At 36.1% G+C, this 19,171-nt stretch overlaps 3 protein-coding genes across 8 annotated transcripts; 1 reads left to right on the forward strand and 2 right to left on the reverse strand.

Annotated features, from left to right (window-relative positions):
* Window positions 1–981: 981 nt before the first annotated feature.
* On the forward strand, window positions 982–3,867 carry LOC130561619 (GTPase IMAP family member 9-like). The gene is made up of 5 exons (XM_057346062.1): window positions 982–1,503; window positions 1,613–1,692; window positions 1,970–2,038; window positions 2,155–2,199; window positions 3,016–3,867. Exons 2-5 carry the CDS (start codon window positions 1,665–1,667, stop codon window positions 3,864–3,866), a joined length of 993 nt encoding a protein of 330 aa, XP_057202045.1. The 5' UTR covers window positions 982–1,503; window positions 1,613–1,664; the 3' UTR covers window position 3,867.
* Window positions 3,868–3,893: 26 nt separating this feature from the next.
* LOC130560967 (uncharacterized) lies at window positions 3,894–8,325 on the reverse strand. 3 transcript variants are annotated; one of them, XM_057344951.1, is made up of 6 exons: window positions 7,836–8,319; window positions 6,383–6,522; window positions 5,883–6,162; window positions 5,015–5,113; window positions 4,618–4,745; window positions 3,894–4,502 (listed from the first exon to the last, which is right to left on the reverse strand). In XM_057344951.1, the coding sequence occupies exons 1-6, from the start codon at window positions 7,933–7,935 to the stop codon at window positions 4,479–4,481; spliced, it is 771 nt and encodes a 256-aa protein (XP_057200934.1). In that variant the 5' UTR covers window positions 7,936–8,319; the 3' UTR covers window positions 3,894–4,478. The 3 variants fall into 3 exon arrangements, with proteins under 3 accessions (XP_057200934.1, XP_057200933.1, XP_057200932.1); XM_057344950.1 differs by lacking the exon at window positions 3,894–4,502 and having other exon boundaries at window positions 4,585–4,745; window positions 6,383–6,519; window positions 7,836–8,325; XM_057344949.1 differs by lacking the exon at window positions 3,894–4,502 and having other exon boundaries at window positions 4,585–4,745; window positions 7,836–8,322.
* A 458-nt stretch (window positions 8,326–8,783) lies between these two features.
* On the reverse strand, window positions 8,784–19,141 carry LOC130561911 (interferon-induced very large GTPase 1-like). Of its 4 annotated transcripts, none has more exons than XM_057346567.1 (7): window positions 18,371–19,141; window positions 16,459–16,537; window positions 16,224–16,351; window positions 15,930–16,019; window positions 15,321–15,356; window positions 15,127–15,158; window positions 8,784–14,041 (listed from the first exon to the last, which is right to left on the reverse strand). In XM_057346567.1, the coding sequence occupies exons 3-7, from the start codon at window positions 16,345–16,347 to the stop codon at window positions 9,302–9,304; spliced, it is 5,022 nt and encodes a 1,673-aa protein (XP_057202550.1). In that variant the 5' UTR covers window positions 16,348–16,351; window positions 16,459–16,537; window positions 18,371–19,141; the 3' UTR covers window positions 8,784–9,301. The 4 variants fall into 4 exon arrangements, with proteins under 4 accessions (XP_057202550.1, XP_057202548.1, XP_057202549.1 ...); XM_057346565.1 differs by having other exon boundaries at window positions 18,291–19,141; XM_057346566.1 differs by having other exon boundaries at window positions 18,075–19,141.
* Window positions 19,142–19,171: the final 30 nt, after the last annotated feature.

Genomic DNA, 19,171 nt, shown 5'->3' on the forward strand with positions numbered 1-19,171 from the left:
GTCGAATACTGCAAGCGTGTGACGGAAATGTAACGCCTCTTACCATATTTGGAACATCAGGTTCCAAAGCAATTGTACTGACAGGTACGCCCACCTTACTTGCATATACATTTGGGCGGTCTTAATCAAATCATACCACGAACTGACGTAGATTTGTGGGGGTGTGGTTACATGAGGCGTTTCAGGCAGGTCTGGGTGAGCGTTGGCTTTTAGATAGAATGCATCTTTTGATCCAACACTTAAATTTTAGCAATTTTACGTGATAATGCATGCTAATACATGCATGGGCAACTTATAACACCCCAAAGACACAGAAAAACACGTATTCGCGCCATATGACCCCTTTAAACCTCTTGTCTTGATGTTAACAGGGTTTCTATTGTGTAACAGCAGTTTGACTACATTCTCAGGTTGAAACAGCTGTTTCTGTCACAGTGCTGCCCTCTGCTGGTTATCAGGATTAACTGCTACAATGGCTGTATGCAATACTGTAATGTGCCATTTAAAATGAAGTAAAAGTGGGTCCAGCAGTTTTGACGTGAAATGTCATGGTGGTTATATAAGACACAGGCTGATTTAAAATGAAATTGACGAAGTAGCCTCTAAAAGATGTCTGGGTCAAATTTGTGTGTATTTACTATATGCACTACTACATAACCTCGACAAAAAGGTCAACCTTTGATATTTGAGCAATATTTCATAATAGAAAAGCTATACAGCAATATTTTTTTAACAGTGGCAGATATGAACATAAAACATGCTAAATTAAAATGCCTTCTAAAAAAACATGATTGATTTGGTCTTATTTATTTACATTTTTTTTCTATCTACAAACAATACATAAATACATGTAAGGAAAACACATTTTAAAAAAGAGAAACTGTGTCCACAAAAAAGCTTTAATCTTTAAGTGTAAAACTGTTATCTCAAGACAGTACTGTTTGTGAACAATTCACCCATCACACCATAATAGCATTAAAATCCAATAGCATAAAAATCAATTCAAAATTGAAGTTGTGTCAACCTAAGCCTGCAGTAATATTTTGTATGTGGAGGTCTACAAAATGGTTACCACAAGGAGAAAATGCTTTTTCTCTGTATTTTGACCAGGAAATGCATGTTCATGAATGTAGGTCTTGCATTTTTGCACTTGAAAGAATACCTGCGCAGTGGATCAGATAACAACCAAAACATCCAGTTTTATGAAACGCTTGTAGAAGGAAGTGACAACATTACCCTCAAAGACCAGCCCTTCCATTTGACCTACTAATGTCTCCATGCTTCAGACCACTGAAATACTTAGGATATTAAAACTTAATGATGTCTAGCTACTGACGAACAGTTTTGCCAATCAGAAAAAAGCCTGACAGAAGAGACAAAAGCTGATAGAAGAATTCTTTGTACACAGGTTCAACAAGAATTCCAGTCTGCTGAAACAAAACAAAAAAAAACATTCAAGCACTTTTCTTCTCTGACGGTGGATCTAAAGTCCTTCAGATTACTGTGAGTATTTTCTTTACAGTTTGAATTGTTTGGGGAAGTAAGATGCAAAAAATATTCTGAGCCCTTAAAATATGAAACTGTATTTTCTTTGGTGTTTATTATAAAACAGAGCATTGACGGCAGAGGAGAATAGACTGGACATTCTGAATGTTGAGAAAGAAATGTCTGAACTGGATTCAACACTGAGCTGTAAGTTATGGATTCAGTAACGGGGCCAGTTGTCGCACTGTGAATATCTTAAAAAAAATACATTTGGGTATTCGGCAGTTGACCTTACAGTTGCTGAGATTTAACAATTCTCTATATATCTACTATCCCCAGTCTGTCCTAAAACATTCTCTTGAATATCAAATCCTTTGATTCTTTTTTAAATAATAGAAATATTCTTTCAGACAATTTGTTCTTTTGTCCAAAAACACATTTTCCTGTCTTACCACTGACAGCCTTTTTAAATATTTGTTTTCAGTTGAAATAGAAGATCTGTATGTGAATGTGAAACGTAATTCAAGAGCAAACTCATCGGCATCCCTACAAGGTAAATCATATTTATTTAATTCACATTGCCAATCACTCTATTAATAATTAATTCATTTCATTGGCAAATATATATTGTAAATCTTTGTGTATTGTGCTTTATTGTACCTTGTTTAGACTTTCAAGACTTCAATGCAAATTCAAAATCACCATCTTTGATCGGTAAGCAACAGTGTTATGATGTGCATATAGCTGGTCAAAACATGGCACCAATCCAATCTGACTTAACATGAAAATATATAAAAAAAGATAAAGGAGAGCAAACACGTCACCAAGAATGCCCAGAATTAAGCTTTTCAAATTCCAGACATAAAGACTGTTCAGAACAGTAGGCTTAATGTATGTCTGGTCACCCAAATGAAAAAAAGGAGTGCTTAAAATGCTGTTTATGTATACTGTATATTTCTTTATCATAATTAAAGGTGTGATTCATGATGATTTTGACCAGAGATGCCCAAACTATGGCCCAGGGCCAACGTTGACCCGTAGGGACCTTTGATTTGGCCCAACTTGTCAGTCATGAAAAGAGGAAATAAGTGGAAAATGCCATTTTTGGGTTAAAATGTAAATCAAAATTCAATACAGAGAACTGAATGTACTTATTTAGTGTATATTTCATTTAGTGTATTTTAAAGTTCAAGCACAGTATGTGCTTTGTGACACACATTAAACAGGTAATAATGGAGAGATTCATAATCCACATTATAATATTTGGTATAATTTAACACGTTTCATTTTTGGCCCTTCATTGAAAAAAGTTTGTGCATCTTTCATTTAAAGCACTGATGGTTCATGTAATTGCTATTTTGATTACAGCAGATGTCACTGAAAACAAAATACTTTTACAATACAATACTTTTTGAAAGGGTACTCCCCAGTGACAAAATGGTACATATTTTGATCATTTTTTTCTGACAGTGAAAGGTAAGAGAATCAGAAGGATAAAATCTACTGACTCTATGTGTTATATTTTTCCAGTGGAGACCGAGGAATTGCGCATCCTATTACTGGGAGCGAGAGGGTCGGGGAAAAGCTCTTCTGGAAACACCATCCTCAGGTGGAACGCTTTCAACACAGACATGCAGTTGAGCAGAGTCACACAGTTCTGCGAAAGAGCATCTGGAAACATCAATGGTCGTCCTGTGGCCGTCATCGACACTCCAGGACTGGTTAAAATGAATCGAATGGAAAAGTCTGTGACCAGGGAGATCTTAAAATCTGTCTCGCTGTGTAAACCAGGACCACACGTGTTTCTCCTCGTTTCACCTGTGGGAAACTTAACCAATGAGGACAAGAACATGCATAAGTTAATCGAGAACATGTTCGGTAAGGATGTTTGGAAATACACTATTGTTTTGTTCACACATGGAGATCGTCTAGAGGAAAAAAACCCGAATGATGTCATCGCCAGCTCAGATAAAGACCTCAGGGACTTTATTCGCACATGCAGCGGTGGATTTGTGTTCTTTAATAACAAGAACATGGAAAATACTGAGCAGGTGACCAAACTTCTGGAGAAGATTGAGACCTTGGTGGCCATCAATGGCAGAAGCTGCTACACGACGTCCTTTTTCCCGACCTCTGAGAGGAAAATAAGAGAGAAACAGGAGAAGATACTGCTGCAGAGAGAGGGACAGATAGCACAGAAGGAGAGAGAGCTGGAGGAGAATTATGAAGGCGAGGAGCTGGAGAGAATAAAGCGCGAGCTCTGGAGAGAAGAAGAGGAAGATGCGCGGAAACTAGCGGAGGGTCCACAAAGACGCAGATCTCTGTCAGTAAATCGCACCACAACCCCTTCGTCTGTTACAAAATCACAGACTATTCACTGATTAAACTTTTATTAGATATATACTGTATTTTTAATAAAGATGTAGCAATGAGTGGCATGGTGAAAAGTCTTTAGGGCAGTTATTTTATTTCATATTTGTTCACACAAGTATCACTGTAACAATTATTTGCTGTTTCAACTAAAAAAAATTAAGTTACCCGACTGCCTTAAAATTCTGAGTTAATTCAACTTAAAAATATTTGTTAATCTAACTAACACGTTTGCATCAAATTCATCTAATAACTAATATTTTTAAGATGAATTAATTCAAAATTTTAAGGCAGCTAGGGAACATAATTTTTAAGTTGAAACAACAAATCAGTTTTTACTGTATAGGAAATATAACAGAAAAAAAACAATGCACTTACATTCATATATTCAGATAACCTCATATTCAGTGTTACATTTGGTTAGATTCCTGGCTGCATGTAAAATTATTCTCTATGCAGGGTTTGTGTTTTGTAATTTTATTAATGTTGTTGTTAATTATGTGACCCATTAACTTTGTTTTTCGGTTATAGTTATTAGTCATTTCTGATCAAATGCCTTGCTTATAAAGATTTACATTACACATTTAATGACTAATTTAACCAGAAGAGTAGAACACTGGCAATTAAGTCATCTTCAAAATGCCCCTCTGAAAACAAGAAAAGAGACTGAATTAGAGAAACATGGTAGTGTTTTGTCTAGTACTATTGTTATAAGGAAAAATTGAAACCTTAATACACATAATCAGTTATTCCAGTTCTCACCTTAATAAGAAAATTGAGGGATTTTCCATGGCATTTTATACTTTGTTTCCATTTTTGTTTTTCACACAATTTCACAAATTCAACAGGGGTCATGAGCTTTTTCCGTCTGCGAATACATGACTTTTTTCCTAAAGGGTGAATTATATTGTAATGTATAATGTGTCAAAATCCAAAACAGCCTATTTATCTTTTATACTTTCAAAACTTTTCCTGGACTCTTTGCAACCCACAATCACAATTTATCTGTTTTACATTGTATTTTTCATTTTGTACGAGTCGTACATTGGCCTTTTTGGCTACTTTACATTGCAGGGTTACATGTTGGTTGGCATAAAATGTAATGTAATTTAAGCTTAAGAAATTTAAAAAAAAAAATAATAATAATAAAGTAACTTACCAGACAGTTCTTTTCTGATTAATAAGGCTTTTCTCTCCCCACATGTTATAGGCAGCAGTTTCTTGTACTTGATCAAGGCTAAAATTCCCTCTAGTCCCTCTTGAATGATAAAAAAATGAATTAAATGACTAAATTATTGTACCGTGGGTTTAATTTCGCAGTATTTACCTGAGAATTGGCCACTAGGGTTGGGAATCGAAAATCAATTCCAATTTGGAATCGGAATCGCAAGGCTAGGAATCGGATCGGAATCAAAAGGAATAGGAATCGGATACTTGAGATTCAAATTTGAATTTCTCTTATCAACTCCTGTGTGCATATTTTCAGAAAAGTACATGCGTTGCATGATCTGCTGAAATCTCAATAAAAGCCCTTATGAAAATTATCGATATTTTTTACTATAGTAAGCATAGTTTAGCTATAGAATTTGCATTAAAGCACAGGAATCACAAATTAACCATAGTTGCATTATAGTAACTGCAGTTTGATGTAGTTCAACTATGATAATACAAATTGTAATAAATCAGAAAAGGTGTGTTTCTATGTGTAAATATACACAAAACGGTGCTCATAAATATATATATATATATATATATATATTTTGCAAACAAGTCAATAAGCAGGCTAAATGACCATACAGGTTGATATCTAAATGTTTTACTTCAACTGTGGAATCGAAACTGGGAATCGATAAGAATCGAAATCGATAAGCAGAATCAGAATTAGAATCGGAATCGATAAAACTGAAACGATTCCCAACCCTATTGGCCACTGAAGTTTACAGTTGTGCTGAATGCACACAAACTATAGCTCTGTGTCTGGTATACTGTTAATAAGGTAAAAGTGTGATACTGCTCGGTGAACTCACTGCGCGTCACACTTTCAGCTGTGTTCTGGCTATTTGTGCTTTGTGATGATGGCCCAGCTTGGTTTCTCTCATTATTGTTTTGTGACCTTCTTGTTTTAACATCAGTTTTTTTAACTTGTGAAGTTTTTAAAATTTTAAGCAGTTCAGAGATTTGGGGATACTTCGCCAAAATATGGTCCTTGTCCACACATTTCCAGAACTTATCAACCTTCTCATGTCCACCTTTTTCAATAAACTCCAAGGCCTCGTATACAATTCTCTCGGCAGATTGCGCTATTTCCTTCACGATGAAACAAAAAATTAAACGTAACAATAGTGACAAAAGGGTGAGTAGTGACAGAATTGTCTTTTTTGAGTCCAATATCATTATGTAAAAAGTACTCTAACCAAAACGCAGGAAAACTGCTTTAATGTAGCTGACTAAATGGTCCAGTTACATGCAAATCACATGGAGTTGTTACACTTATTACAAACTTTAAACACTTAAAAATCAAGCTTACATATTCCTCCTTTGTAATAATATCGTTGTCTTTGAGATGGTGGAGAAAAACCTCTGGGGCTTTGATTGTAGCCATCTTTGTCTTGTTTTTGCGGAAAAAATTAAAGGTATTCATATTGTTGTTTTTATTCCTTGGTTCTGCTAAAGAGAGCAAATGAGGAGATTAATTACTTTGTAACTATTATTTACTATCATTATTATTTTAGACACTAGAGGCATACCAGAACAGGGACATCCACTAAAATGTATAGAAAGTATGTCAGTTTCTAAATTTATCTTAAAGAGTAAACCAATGAAGTCACAAACAAATCATAAGAACAAAGATGTAAAAAGTAACGTTGTTACTGTATGGCAATGCACGTAGGGGAGATGGTTGTAACACAGGTCAATTGCAACACTTCCGATCTCTTTACTAGGCCTATATAAAAACCTTACAGTCGTGGCCAAAAGTATTGGCAGTGACATAAATGCTGTGTTTTGCAAAGTTTCTGCTTAAGCTGTTGTGGTGTTCATTCACATTGTTTATAGATTATCATGCAGAGTGATCAGATGCATTTTAAATAATAAAAAAGCACCTCCCCAGATGTTAATCCCATGGAGAACCTGTGGTCACTCCTCAAAAAGCGAGTGGATAAGCAGAAGCCCACAAATTGTGATCAATAATTACAGAGGTTGTGAAAAACAAGGCTCAACTCGGTAAATATTGACTCTTTGCATATATTATGTTTTTTCCAATAAACTCCTTTAAAACTTAAGTTATGCTTATCATTGTTTTCCAGTAAACCATAGAAACATGTGGCAAAATAATCTACAAACACAGAAGCAGAAAACTTTGCAAAAGACAAAATGTATGTCACTGCCAATACTTTTGGCCATGACTGTATTATTTACCCTATTTCTTAATCACACCCACATATGAAATGAAATGGATTGCTGGTTTCGAGTTTCAACCTGTGTAATTGTAATAAAAAAAGACTTATTTTTGATGTCACTCATTCAAATAAAATGAAAGTCAGGTTAAAGTGCATAAATCACTACAATTAATTGTACAGAAAAGACTTTTGTGAAAGGAGTGAGCACATACATTTAGCCTTTTTCAATTTTGCAAAGCTGCAATACCAGTACTATCAAAACTGCCATGTAGAGCAAAACAACCTGCAAATCAACAAACTAGCAGTTAAATTCAGTACATGTTTTATACCAGTAAAGGGCTAATGTGGAGTGTGATTATGATATGGGAATGGTGTTGTTCTTTGGTAAGGATTACAACATTAGTTACCAAAGTCATGTTATAGGACAAACAAAGAAAAGGTATATAAAGACAAAAGTCTTAATATAGTCCACCTAATACAAATGTGTGGTATGATGATTAAATCATGAATGTAGTTTAGTAATATCATACTATAAAACAAACAATATTGTTTTCTAGAATCCAAAATATAAAAAGTCACTACCTGAAACTCCTTTGTTCCCACACCCAGCTCCAAAGTACTTGTGCTGTGTGGTAACACTACACGTATGGAAATGAAAGGGAAACAGAACTTCTCTGAGCATAACTTTTATGAGTTCATAAAGGTGTATACAGTAGGCTATACTTGTATATGTCGTTCTCCATAGATGTAGGGATTTTTATACTGAGATCTACAGTATAAAATATACAGTAGTCAGTAAACAACTTTAAAAACACAATAAAAAAATACTATTCAAATTATAGGGACAAAGATTTACATTGAGGGTGAGGTTGTGACTAGACAAGTATGACTGGAAGAGAGGGCAATACACTAACTTCATATATTCAGGTCATGGCTGAACCTTAATTTTGAGCACAGTGACTGGAGGCCTGCACTGCAGGTGTGAAGCCCGCCCTACTGGATTCCTTAGGATTTTTTATTTTTCAAGGTGCCAGGGTATTTTGGGACCCCCTAACATGCTAAAAAACTCTTAAAAATGGGCACACTTCACAGACGTCAGCCATTAGGCCCGAGCCTATACAACTTACCGCTGCCATATAAAGAACCTGTGATGGTTCTTTTGCGGTTCTTTGGGTAGTTTAAGTGGAAAAGTCGTAGTAAATTTATTCAGACACCTTAAACATTTCTCACATTATCACAGTTTATTTGCTATGGTTTAGAAAATGGTAATAAAATTTGAACTCGGAGTGAAACTGTGTCAGAACAAATTCATCTTGATAATGTCAGATAACTTTGATAGAAGGTACAGTAATTGATAAAGTTGAGCGTATATAAAAAATATAAAATATGATTATATATAATTTATTAATTAAATAATTATTTCATTTAATTAAATAAACTTAAACAATAAATGTCAATTTTAGAGAAATTAACTGTTGGATTTTATGTCCCACTTCAAAAATCACTTAAATATTTTTAAAGGTTTTATTAAGTTAATATAGCTTTTTATTTTTTATAGTTTTATTTTTGTGAAATTTAATAAGCCATCAGATAATTTTTTTTAAGTTATCAAAGGTTGATTTGCAATTATCAAACCTAACGTTAAAATTCTCCTGGCTCAGCGATAAACGTAAATTTAGGCTTAGTCATTCAAAATAATTTACGCACATGAAGATAACAGAATCAAATTTATTTAAATTTAGGTATAACTTTCCCAGTCTTACATAATTCCAACCATTGGCCCACAGTATAGTAAATATAGTATAGTTTGAGTACTACTAAACCTTGAAAGCTCCTTTTTTATATGCACCCCCTTTATTGGCTTTGGATAAGAGCACTTGAATTTATATCATCCATTTAGTGGGCACACTGACCTGTACATTTAGTATAAGCAAAATATACACAAAAATATATATAAAACAAAAATATATATAAAATATATTTAAAACGAAATATACATAAAACACCAGTTAGAGTCTTAGGGTTAGGGTTAACTTCAACTCTTCACTTTATATGTATTTATTCAAACTTTCAAGAGCATCCTCTTTTGTGAAGTACCTCCAATTGTTTGGAATCGTACCACTCCCCTTGAAAGTTCTACTGTAGTGACTTTCCAAATCATCCTGAAATTGACACACAAACCACTTCCAGTAGGGAAGCTCTGAGAGATCAGGTGTGATGCACCAGCTTGAATATTTAGGACTTGCTGTTCTGTACTCCTTCCACAGAACTCTTCTATCTGGATTACAAGATGGGTAAAAGGAACGGTCACTGGCCACTGCAGATGTGCAGAAACTCAAGCTTAGATTATTGGTACCTCTGTAAATCATCCCATTCATCCCACAGTTTCGATGAAAGGGAGCAATGTGATCTCCAGGATGGTCTTCCATTGTGTTAACACAGACCACTTTACAGAAAGGACATATCACCCAACAGCACTGACAGAAATGCTCAATCAAAATTTCATCTGGGGGTTTCCTAAACATTGTCATTTTGATATCAGATGGGTTTGTCAAGCCTTTGTTCAACTCCTCTGTGATGGGACGAAGTTCTTTCTTCACAATCTCATTCAGAAGTTCAAAGTCAGTGATATCCTGACAGCAGTTTCCAGTGAGATGCTCTTTATTGTACTGAAGCTCATCTTTCAAACAGCATGAAAAAACGTCCAGCCACATATTTGCATCCCATCGTTTACTCAAGACTTCAGCTGTTGCTGTTTCAGCAGCAATGATAATGGAGTTCTCCTTGTGTCTAATGTTCACTTTTATCATCGTAAGAGCTGAGGAATTCGGTCTTGTTACGTATGCTTGAACTTCAGCTTTAATAAACTCTTCAAAGTGGTCTCTAGGGTAAAGAATGTACTCCATGAAGCTGTCAAAGTCCTCATCCTCTGCAAGTTTTTTCAGAATGTGTTTCTCCAAGTTTGACCTGTTGCCTGTGAAAGCTGGAATATTTGTCCGCATCTCTCCTGCCAGATCTTTTGCGGTCTTGTTGTAGACGCTCTGGAGAATGGGTTCTTTGAGTTCATTACAAATCAAAGCTCCAAATACTGCGGCAGATGTTGCACCTCTACAGAACCCTTGAAAGACACTAAAGTATTCTGGTTTCTTTTTCTCCAGATACATCAATGGATCATTAGCTTCTCTGAACACCTGATGGAGTTGTGCAAATCTCTCACCTGCCAACTTGCACATAAATAGTGTTAAATCCACTGTGAACTCTTTCTTGAATTCATACTGTGTGTGAAGGCACTTGTGTTTTCCAACATTCGTTTTTACAAAATGAGCGATTTCCTGAATGTAGCTTTTGTTGTAACCCATCTTTGCAACTGATTTTGACTTAACCTGGTTCTCAGTTCCACGAACAATACTCTGCACCAGATTTTTTACTGACTCTTGTTCTTCTGGTGGCAGAACAAATGGCTGAGTTGAACGGATCCCAAATATTTTAATGGGATTTACATATATGGTGAAATCAGTCATTTGATTTATGCTTTCAAATTTGCTTAATCTCTCGTGCACAAGTGCAACTTCATGAATTTCACCCAGAATTGTAAATATATCATTGACTATATTTACTTCTTCCAAAGGGCGAATATCCCCGGCCAGCTCAGAAACCCACTTTACCCACAAATGATCAAATTCAATCTTCATCTCATTCTCATCTAGATGTTTTTGTTTAAGACTGAACCCAAGCTCTTTGCTTTTGTCAAGCAGTTTTCGCTCATGCAATGTTTTCTGCCCATCAAGTTTGGAGAGAGCTTCCCTTTGGTGACTGATGTTATCCAGCTTCCTTTTTGCATCTCTCACAAGATCTCCATGCAGGTGCTCAATTTTTTCTTGAAATTTCATTCTCCATTGAATCAGAACTTCTTTCTCTTTGTGTTCTTCAAAGTAAACCTTCATAGACTCTTTCACCTCCTCATTGACCTTTGCCATCTCCTGCTCCAGGTCTCTACTCTCAACTTTATGCATTTGTCTGTTGTTAATTCTGTTGTGTAATTTGTCTTCGATCTCCAGCATGGAACTCCTGAGACTCCAGGTCCACTTAGCATACTCCTCCTCTAATTTCCTGTACACTACAATCTCTAAAGTATTCTTGAAGCTGAAAACAAAGTTTTCATTCAGAAGAGCATTCCAGAGGTCACCAACACGATCTCTGAATTGTGTCAGTGTTACACCATTACATTTCGAGGCGTGTGAGAGTATAGAATCCTTAAGTTCCTGCACATTTTCACTGTAGCGAGGATTGGGTGGAGCCATGGGTGGGCTGCCCTCCCAGAGTTGGGCAAAATACCTTACATCAGTCTTTATATCAAATTTAATGACATCACTGAAACATTCTGCATCACAGACTTCCTCTTTGGCCGCTAACTGAGTCATCTCATCTAGTTTCTCTTGTAAGCGTCTTTTCCCTACCATGTTCTTCTCACCAGCTGTGATATCTCCAACATTCTGATGCACAAACATACAACTGGGATTCAGTAATACCTTAATCATCCTCAGAAAGGCTTGAACAACAATCTGAAGGATGTCCTGCATCTCTGCCGGATTCTCGCCAAAGATGTTGATCAACGTCATATTTCCAAGACCGACCACAAACGTTGCCATTTCATTGTCATGATGTCTTGTTGACCTGCCAGCCAGTTCTAGAGCACGAAGCCCCTCAGTATCAACAATCAGAAGGTATTCGAATTTAAAATGGTTTTTCAGTTCTTCAGACACCTTGACAAGCTGCATGAAGGCTCCTCTGGTGCATCTACCAGCACTGACTGCAAACTGCAGTCCGAACATGGCATTCAGCAAAGTGGATTTCCCAGTACTCTGAATCCCCAACACAGACAACACAAAGACTCTTTTATCTCCCAGTATCTTAATAAGCTCATCTAGAACAGCTTTAACCCAGATCAGAGGAACATGAGCTGCATCACCGTCCATCAGCTCCATTGGGTATCCAGAAACCATGAGCTCTGCCGCAAGTCTTGGGAGAGAGCTCACATTAAACTGACATCCGGTTGTTTCTTTGTTTTTCTTGCCTGATTCATGCGATTCATAGATCTGGCCAATTTCTCTTAGTAAGTGCTCCAAGCCAAACGTTGCTGCATTGATTTCTTCTGACATTTCCTCAAGTTGTGTTTGTTCTACTTTCAGTTGCTCAGATTTATCATGTTTCTTTTTCAAATGCAACACTTTTGACCACTTGTCGTCATACTTAAGATGAAGTGTGGAGAGGTCTTCTAAAGTATATTCATCCAAGAAGAATCCAAGCCATTTGAGGAAATACATCTTCTCATTAGCATTCGCCGAGTCGAGCTTTTCAATAAACAACTTCATGAATGTACTGAGACCACGTTCCCTCTGCTGTTCTCTGATCTTACACATCTCCATTTGCTTTTGGCTGCTATGCATTTCAATATTGTTCCCTTGAGGTCGATATAGCTCTTTATTCTTTAGACACCATTCATGCCACAATTTACCCTGACATGGCAGAAATGTTTCTTTAATTTTGGAGAGTTCGCTGTTCTCTAGTAACGCTGTTATCTGCTTTGCCATTTCATGTCCCTTTTTGCAACATCTATCAGTCTCGTCTATTTTGATTCCAGAGTGTTTGACCAAATCTGAAAGTTTAAAGTTGGACGTTGTATTTGAGAGGCATTTATTGATGGTTCTTCTCAGTTCTTCAGACACATCAGATTTATTTCTATCTTTTAAACCGATTTTATATTTGTCTTTTTGCATCTCTGTAAGAACACATTCGTCTTCAGTCAGCAGGCAGATGAGTGGCTTTGGGTTGTTGTACAGCTGTTCCACAATTGTCATACTTTTGTCACTCTTATCTAGATCGGGCAAAAGCACAACATTTATCGAGGACTCCTCAGACAGAATTTTTATCTGTGTCTCATAAGCTTGTGCATCACCGTGAAGATTACAGAATGCAATACAATCTGTGAATTTATCAGTCTTCTCTCCAGATGGGCAGTACCAGGCAATTTCAACCACTCCATCCATCAGTACGCAAGATTTGCTGCTTCCACGGCAGTGTCTGTGAAAGAAAGTGTCATGTCGTTCATTGATCAGAGTGTTTATAATTTGAGATTTGGAAGTAGAGATTGCTGAAAACCTAAAGAATGCAACCATGGGCGTCTCTGCCTCATGGATTCCCTGGTTTCTGCCGATGTTCTTCTCATACGACTTCCAGCTCTTCCTGATTTGTCGGAAGGTCCATAAGGGAAATTCAATCTTTTGGTTGAAAGGACTGGGCACAAGCAGAGGAAGGGCATACTGACATTGTGACAGTTTAGTTACCATGAGCTGACGAAGAAAAGGATCTGAATGGAGAAGCGCTGCCATCTGAATGTCCATCGGGTGAAGCGAATGCTGTTTATTCACTTCTTCAACAGGTGCTGACCTCCTGAAAATGTTCTCAAAAGCATCACCCTCCCATGCACCTGAACCTGTTTTCCTTCGTGTGTTCACCTTATGTTTTCTTTCTTTTATTGGAAGGTATCTTGCTCTGTAATCCATCATCAGGAGTCTTTGTATGAAGGTGTGAACCAAGTTCTCCTCCTCACAAGGTTCATGTCTCTGCATTGATGGTGATGTCACCTGCAGAAAGTCTTGTGGTTTCAGTTGGACAGGACTCAGATTGAGTCTACGGAAAAGCAGCTTCAGTTGCTGTTTGATCTTGTCCTTGTCTTCAAATTGTTCAGATTTTTGTCCTCCAGCTCCACACTTGTTGTCTTCTTCCTGCTAAATTAGTAAAGAACATTTCATCAATTTTTTCTCTGTTATTTTGAAATTAAAATATTACGTTTGTAGAGTATAAAAGTCAATAAATCTATGGAAAATCCCTGCAATGTATAAAAACAATAACACAGTCTCAAGGGAATTCGTGACATTGTCACTGTGGCGAGGGAGGCGGGACGAGAGCCGTGGGGGAATGACGCGAGGCCGGTGGCGCGAGTGATAATGAGTGTCAGCTGTGCGTTACACCGGTCTAGCATCCCTCACGGAGGAGCTCCGGAAGCATAAGAGGAGGAGCGACAGGAGTGTACGAAGAGAGAGGACCGGGACCGGACATGTGTTAAGTTTATTTATGTTTGTGTGGCGGGCAGTCTACCGTGAGGTGGCTGTCGGCCTTTTTACTTCCGTGTTATTGTTTGTTTATTTTGATTAAAGTTTGTGAATGTTCGCCGGTTCCCGCCTCCTTCCTTCCCTACTTTGAACTGTGTTACAGTCACAAACTGTAATCTATTAACACTAATTTCTCCTTTTTTTCATGTCAGACAGCACAATTTTTTTTGCGTTACAGAGCACAACTTTCAATCCAAAGTATTTTAATATGCAATATATTTCATATGTATAAATATATATCAACACAATCTGATGGAAATTCATACTTATTGTACAAGGTGGGTCATTTGTGTGAATTCCTATTTCTTATGATCTCATTCGTATGTTACATTAGGTTTAGGGGCGGGGTTAGAGTAGCCATTTATCATTGCTTTGCCACCTCGTGAAGCTCACGTTTTTAGCAGACATTAGCCTTTGCGGTTCTGATTTTAGGGATTGAGATGGGGTAAGGTGTTGGCTAGTCACCTCCTAAAATATTTATGACTTCTTTTGATATCAGGTTATAAATATATAAATGTACATACTGTCTGTGTATTGAAAGTCATGCTGAGTGACAATAAAAAGTTTGTGCTGAGTGACACGAAAAAATTGGGAAATTCGTGTCCTTGACATGAATGAATAGATTCCACATTTCTAGTCTCAACTGCCTTGAGACTGGGTTGAAAAATAAACATGTATGTGTGTTTGTATAAATGTATTACCTTATCATATTGTTTCAGGTGAATATTGATGCCTAAAACAAAAAAAAAGTTAGTAGAAAAATGCCAAAATTCTTCAAACTTACACTTACACAAAAAATGACCACTATTAATCCTATTTTAATTAGAAGAAAATAAATCAGACTATTCTAAAACATGATTACATTATGTCATGTTAATAAGTCATGTGTACTTACCTCCTAGTGACCATCTTGTTTGTTTTTTGATGTTTGCTGGAACAAAATTAAGGAATGAGTCCAAGTCTTTATAATTGATGTGGCTAACTAAATTATTTCCATAAAGTTCTATAGTTATACTCTAAGCACAGGCAAATATTCTAGCTTAGCATTTGTGTAAATGTAAAACTTTGATAATAGAAGAAAGTCTGATTACGATCATGAAGATGCTAAATCATGATGAAACATGTTTTTTGGATCAGTTTGCAAAAACAATGGATATATGATTTCTAAAACTGAAATTGACAGTAAAGGTGCTATACAGGAAGTGATTTGGCAATCCTACACAGGGCCACCTACAGCCTCATGTAACAATGGTTAAATATGTGTATATTTTAAGATAACTTTGTCAATTGGCATGGCACAGCACAGAATCTCTGGACAATTTAGTTGTAGGCTATAAGAATACTACTGCATGGTGCAAATGTTAGTAATGATGGTACTTGTGCTTTGACTTTAATCTTTCACAATTGTGAATAAAAAAGTAAAAAACAATGTAATTTTTGTTAAAAATGTTACAGACATGTTGGGTGCATAAACAATGTACAAACAATGCATTATGGGCTTTACCTTTACTCACATCTTCAGCAACATTAACACTATGAGCAGCTGTAGTAAGATGGTGTGATGGGCATGACACGTTGCTCTCTTTGACTGTTTCTGCAACAGAGCATTCAATGGGTTTACTAATTTATGATTTGTATATATATTTTACTCGCATGTTGTCATCAAATTGTGTAATTAAATTAATTAAATTAGTAAGTAATACAAATATTTTTTATATATAATCTAGAAAGGTTACAATTATAAGCTTTCCTCTCCTAACAGTTATTAACAAAACAAACAGACTTATTTAATACTTACTCTCTTGAATGGAATCAATACTCTTCTTTTCTGGAGGTTCCAGTTCTCGAGCATGTGTTTCCCTTCTGTCTTCATGCTTAACATTAGGATCTGAGGTGAAGAAATTCCAAACAGACCTCAACATTTTTCTGCAAGATAATAACATTTAATTACTTGAGCAGCATTGTCAACATACACACATTTTAATTGGGTTCAATGAATGTAATAGTTTGTTTGTTGTGACTTTCTTACTCACCCAGAATGCAAAGGTTTAATTGTTCCCTTTTTGCAGCCCAATCACAACAGTTTTGTAATTCTGGAAACGTTGTGACCACCTAATGAGGAGCAGACACAAAAATAACACATTATAAATCTGTGTCAAACCAATTGTAAAATACACTCTAAAGTAGTATCAAGTGGTTCCACACAAATATGTTGAGTAGTTTCTACATTTAACAATTTAGTTGAACAAAAGAAATTCAAGTAAAGTTGACAAAACTTTTTTTAGTAAATCCAAACCATTCAGATTGTACTAGTAATTTTAAGTTAATTAAACTCAATATTTATCCTTCTTAATGGTACTTTTTGTTGCCATACATAAATTATATACAGACAAAGTGCATGTAAGTCAAAACACAATGAGCAAATCAGAGGAGGGGCATTTCAGTACTGGCATTAGCACAGTTAATGCTCATTGAATGATGCAAAAGACATTGTGGGGCACGTTAACTTGGTAACCCTAAAACTAAAAAATACAACAAACTCTTTTAAACCTCAAAGATAAATGAACATTAAGCACAAACAAGTCTTTATCTTTACTGAAAAACACTTAAAATAACACTAAATTTCGAAATATACTGCCTAAATGCCGTCTTACACAAACATGCTGGGAACTGAAAATCCCCCTCAACCAGTCATGTTGAATTAACTTGTTTATATTAAGTGAACTCAACAATAGGTCCAATATTATAGGGTTTTGTGTTTTACTCAACAATGTTAAGTTGACCAGTCAAACACTTGTCAAGTAAAGCCGACAGTACTACACTTTTAGTATACTGTAAATAACATCCTTAACTTACGTTAATGTAGCTACTTGCATTCTTTATGTACTGTGGACAAGGATGGGTTTAGTAAAATAAAAAATCTTTTGAATGTATAATAAATAATGTGGATTTCAGTGTTTCAAAAAAAAAAAAGATTTTAACATTACAGATAAAAGGACATACGTTGATCTGACCTCAACAGAAATGTCATTAAAATTAGTCAAACAAAGCAAACTAACCAAAAATATACAATGTTGGAAGAAAACAACAAAATCATATAGATCAATGTTTGAACGCTTCCATGCCATGACAGCTCAAGACTCTAGTAGCCTTTAAAATCATCCTTGTCACATTTTAAGGTGTGGTCAGTAATGTTTCCTTATTGTTGTGCTGACATCACCATTTTATTGTGTAAACATGTGCGCGAAAAAAGGTCATTCATTATAAAGAAATATGCATTCATAAAATGTGGTATTTTCAAATATATCTCGACCAGTTTGGTGTGAGTTCCTTCCACTAAAGCTGAACTAGAAACTCATGGATCTTCCTTATAACAAATGAAAGACACTCCATACTTCAGATCGAGTTCTATTTGTGTATAAACTTTTTGCGTGAACTTGTTCAGCAGTCTACGAAAGGCAGTCCAAAATGTCAAACCACGATACAGTAGTTACAACATTGACATTTATTCAATTGGTAGATGTTTTTACACAAAGCGACTTACAAATAAAACAGCATGTAACATATTGTCAATGATCCTTATCAAAATAAATATGTTGAATATATTCTATTTTAAACTAGGATAAAAAAACAAATCGCTTTACCTCACCGACAGTATTTTCCACAGAATCTTAGTTCTTCCTGGTTCATTGTGCAGCCTATAAGCAACTGTCTTAGCCATGTGTCCATGTAATATAAAAACAGAACCTCCCTTACCTCCGATTTTACAAAGCAAAGCATGTTAAATTGGATGGCTGTGAGGAGCAGAATGACAAACAAATACATTCAAATTTTTCAAAAGCCTGCTTCCACGTCACTTACACACCTGACACAGGAAGAAAATAAAAGCACCGCAGAATAAATTTACTGTCAGCTTTTTGTTCTTTTTATTTTTTATTCTATTACCGGGCCTCGATGTAATTTGTTCCGGCCCTTCAAGTAGCACAGTGTGAAAAAGAATCTCTAAATTTAGTTCAGTCGGGAACGGACTGACGCGCGTCTGTTCCATTCAGCACGAGCTGCGGCAGCGCAGAGCAGCAGTCACGTGACGTTAGGCGAGAAGCGCGACTCGCAAGCAGCATCTCCTGTAAGACGTGGTAAACGATGACGGACTAACTTTTATTAGTTTAATTTCTGACATTTTGCTAGCACGAATAGGACCACCATTTCAAAAGTACAGAGGCAAGGGCGGAGAATAGCGCGTCGGAGAACAGCGTCTCTGTAGGTTAATGTTGTTTCACTGAATTTCTCTTTTTTTCTTATGCAGTTTTAAAATACAACACATGGACATGTTTGAATGTAGAAAAGCCTGCTTGGGCATCTTACAATGCACCAATGTTTTTGTTGTGCAGTTTAAAATACAACATCAGCACGTTTAAATGTAGAAAAAAACTTTGGGTGTCGTATGCGGGCAAAAATACAACATACGGGCTCCCATAGTTAACTTAAAGCACCCTATGATTGAATCGTGGAATCCAGGCTTATGTTGCTGTATAACGCGGAATGGCACAGAATATGGCAAATGTATTATTTCAAAAAGTAGCACCGAACAGCTAACACAATTCAAATTGTGCATGAGTAACTTTAGAAATATTCATATGGTGTGTAAATATGTAATCTGCAATTGTTTTGCGTGTGACCTGTTTCACGGTTTCTGAGTACCACTGAGTATATTATTTACTTTAGTAAACTAAAGTAAATGTGCTA

Source organism: Triplophysa rosa, linkage group LG11 (assembly GCF_024868665.1).
Source record: "Triplophysa rosa linkage group LG11, Trosa_1v2, whole genome shotgun sequence".
NCBI classification, from domain to species: Eukaryota; Metazoa; Chordata; class Actinopteri; order Cypriniformes; family Nemacheilidae; genus Triplophysa; species Triplophysa rosa.

Excerpts from the sequence above, each read along its gene's own strand:
- LOC130561619 (XM_057346062.1), top strand. The coding sequence starts at position 1,665 with ATGTCTGAACTGGATTCAACACTGAGCT. Across the intron at positions 1,693-1,969 it reads ACTGGATTCAACACTGAGCT|TTGAAATAGAAGATCTGTAT; the intron begins GTAAGTTATGGA and ends ATTTGTTTTCAG. Across the intron at positions 2,200-3,015 it reads AAAATCACCATCTTTGATCG|TGGAGACCGAGGAATTGCGC; the intron begins GTAAGCAACAGT and ends ATATTTTTCCAG.
- LOC130560967 (XM_057344949.1), bottom strand. The coding sequence starts at position 7,935 with ATGCTCAGAGAAGTTCTGTTTCCCTTTCATTTCCATACGTGTAGTGTT. Across the intron at positions 6,163-6,382 it reads TTATTACAAAGGAGGAATAT|GAAATAGCGCAATCTGCCGA; the intron begins GTAAGCTTGATT and ends TTCATCGTGAAG. Across the intron at positions 5,114-5,882 it reads AGCTGAAAGTGTGACGCGCA|AGGGACTAGAGGGAATTTTA; the intron begins GTGAGTTCACCG and ends TTATCATTCAAG.
- LOC130561911 (XM_057346567.1), bottom strand. The coding sequence starts at position 16,347 with ATGTTGAGGTCTGTTTGGAATTTCTTCACCTCAGATCCTAATGTTAAG. Across the intron at positions 16,020-16,223 it reads TATTGATTCCATTCAAGAGA|AAACAGTCAAAGAGAGCAAC; the intron begins GTAAGTATTAAA and ends GCTCTGTTGCAG. Across the intron at positions 15,159-15,320 it reads AACAAGATGGTCACTAGGAG|GCATCAATATTCACCTGAAA; the intron begins GTAAGTACACAT and ends TTTTTGTTTTAG.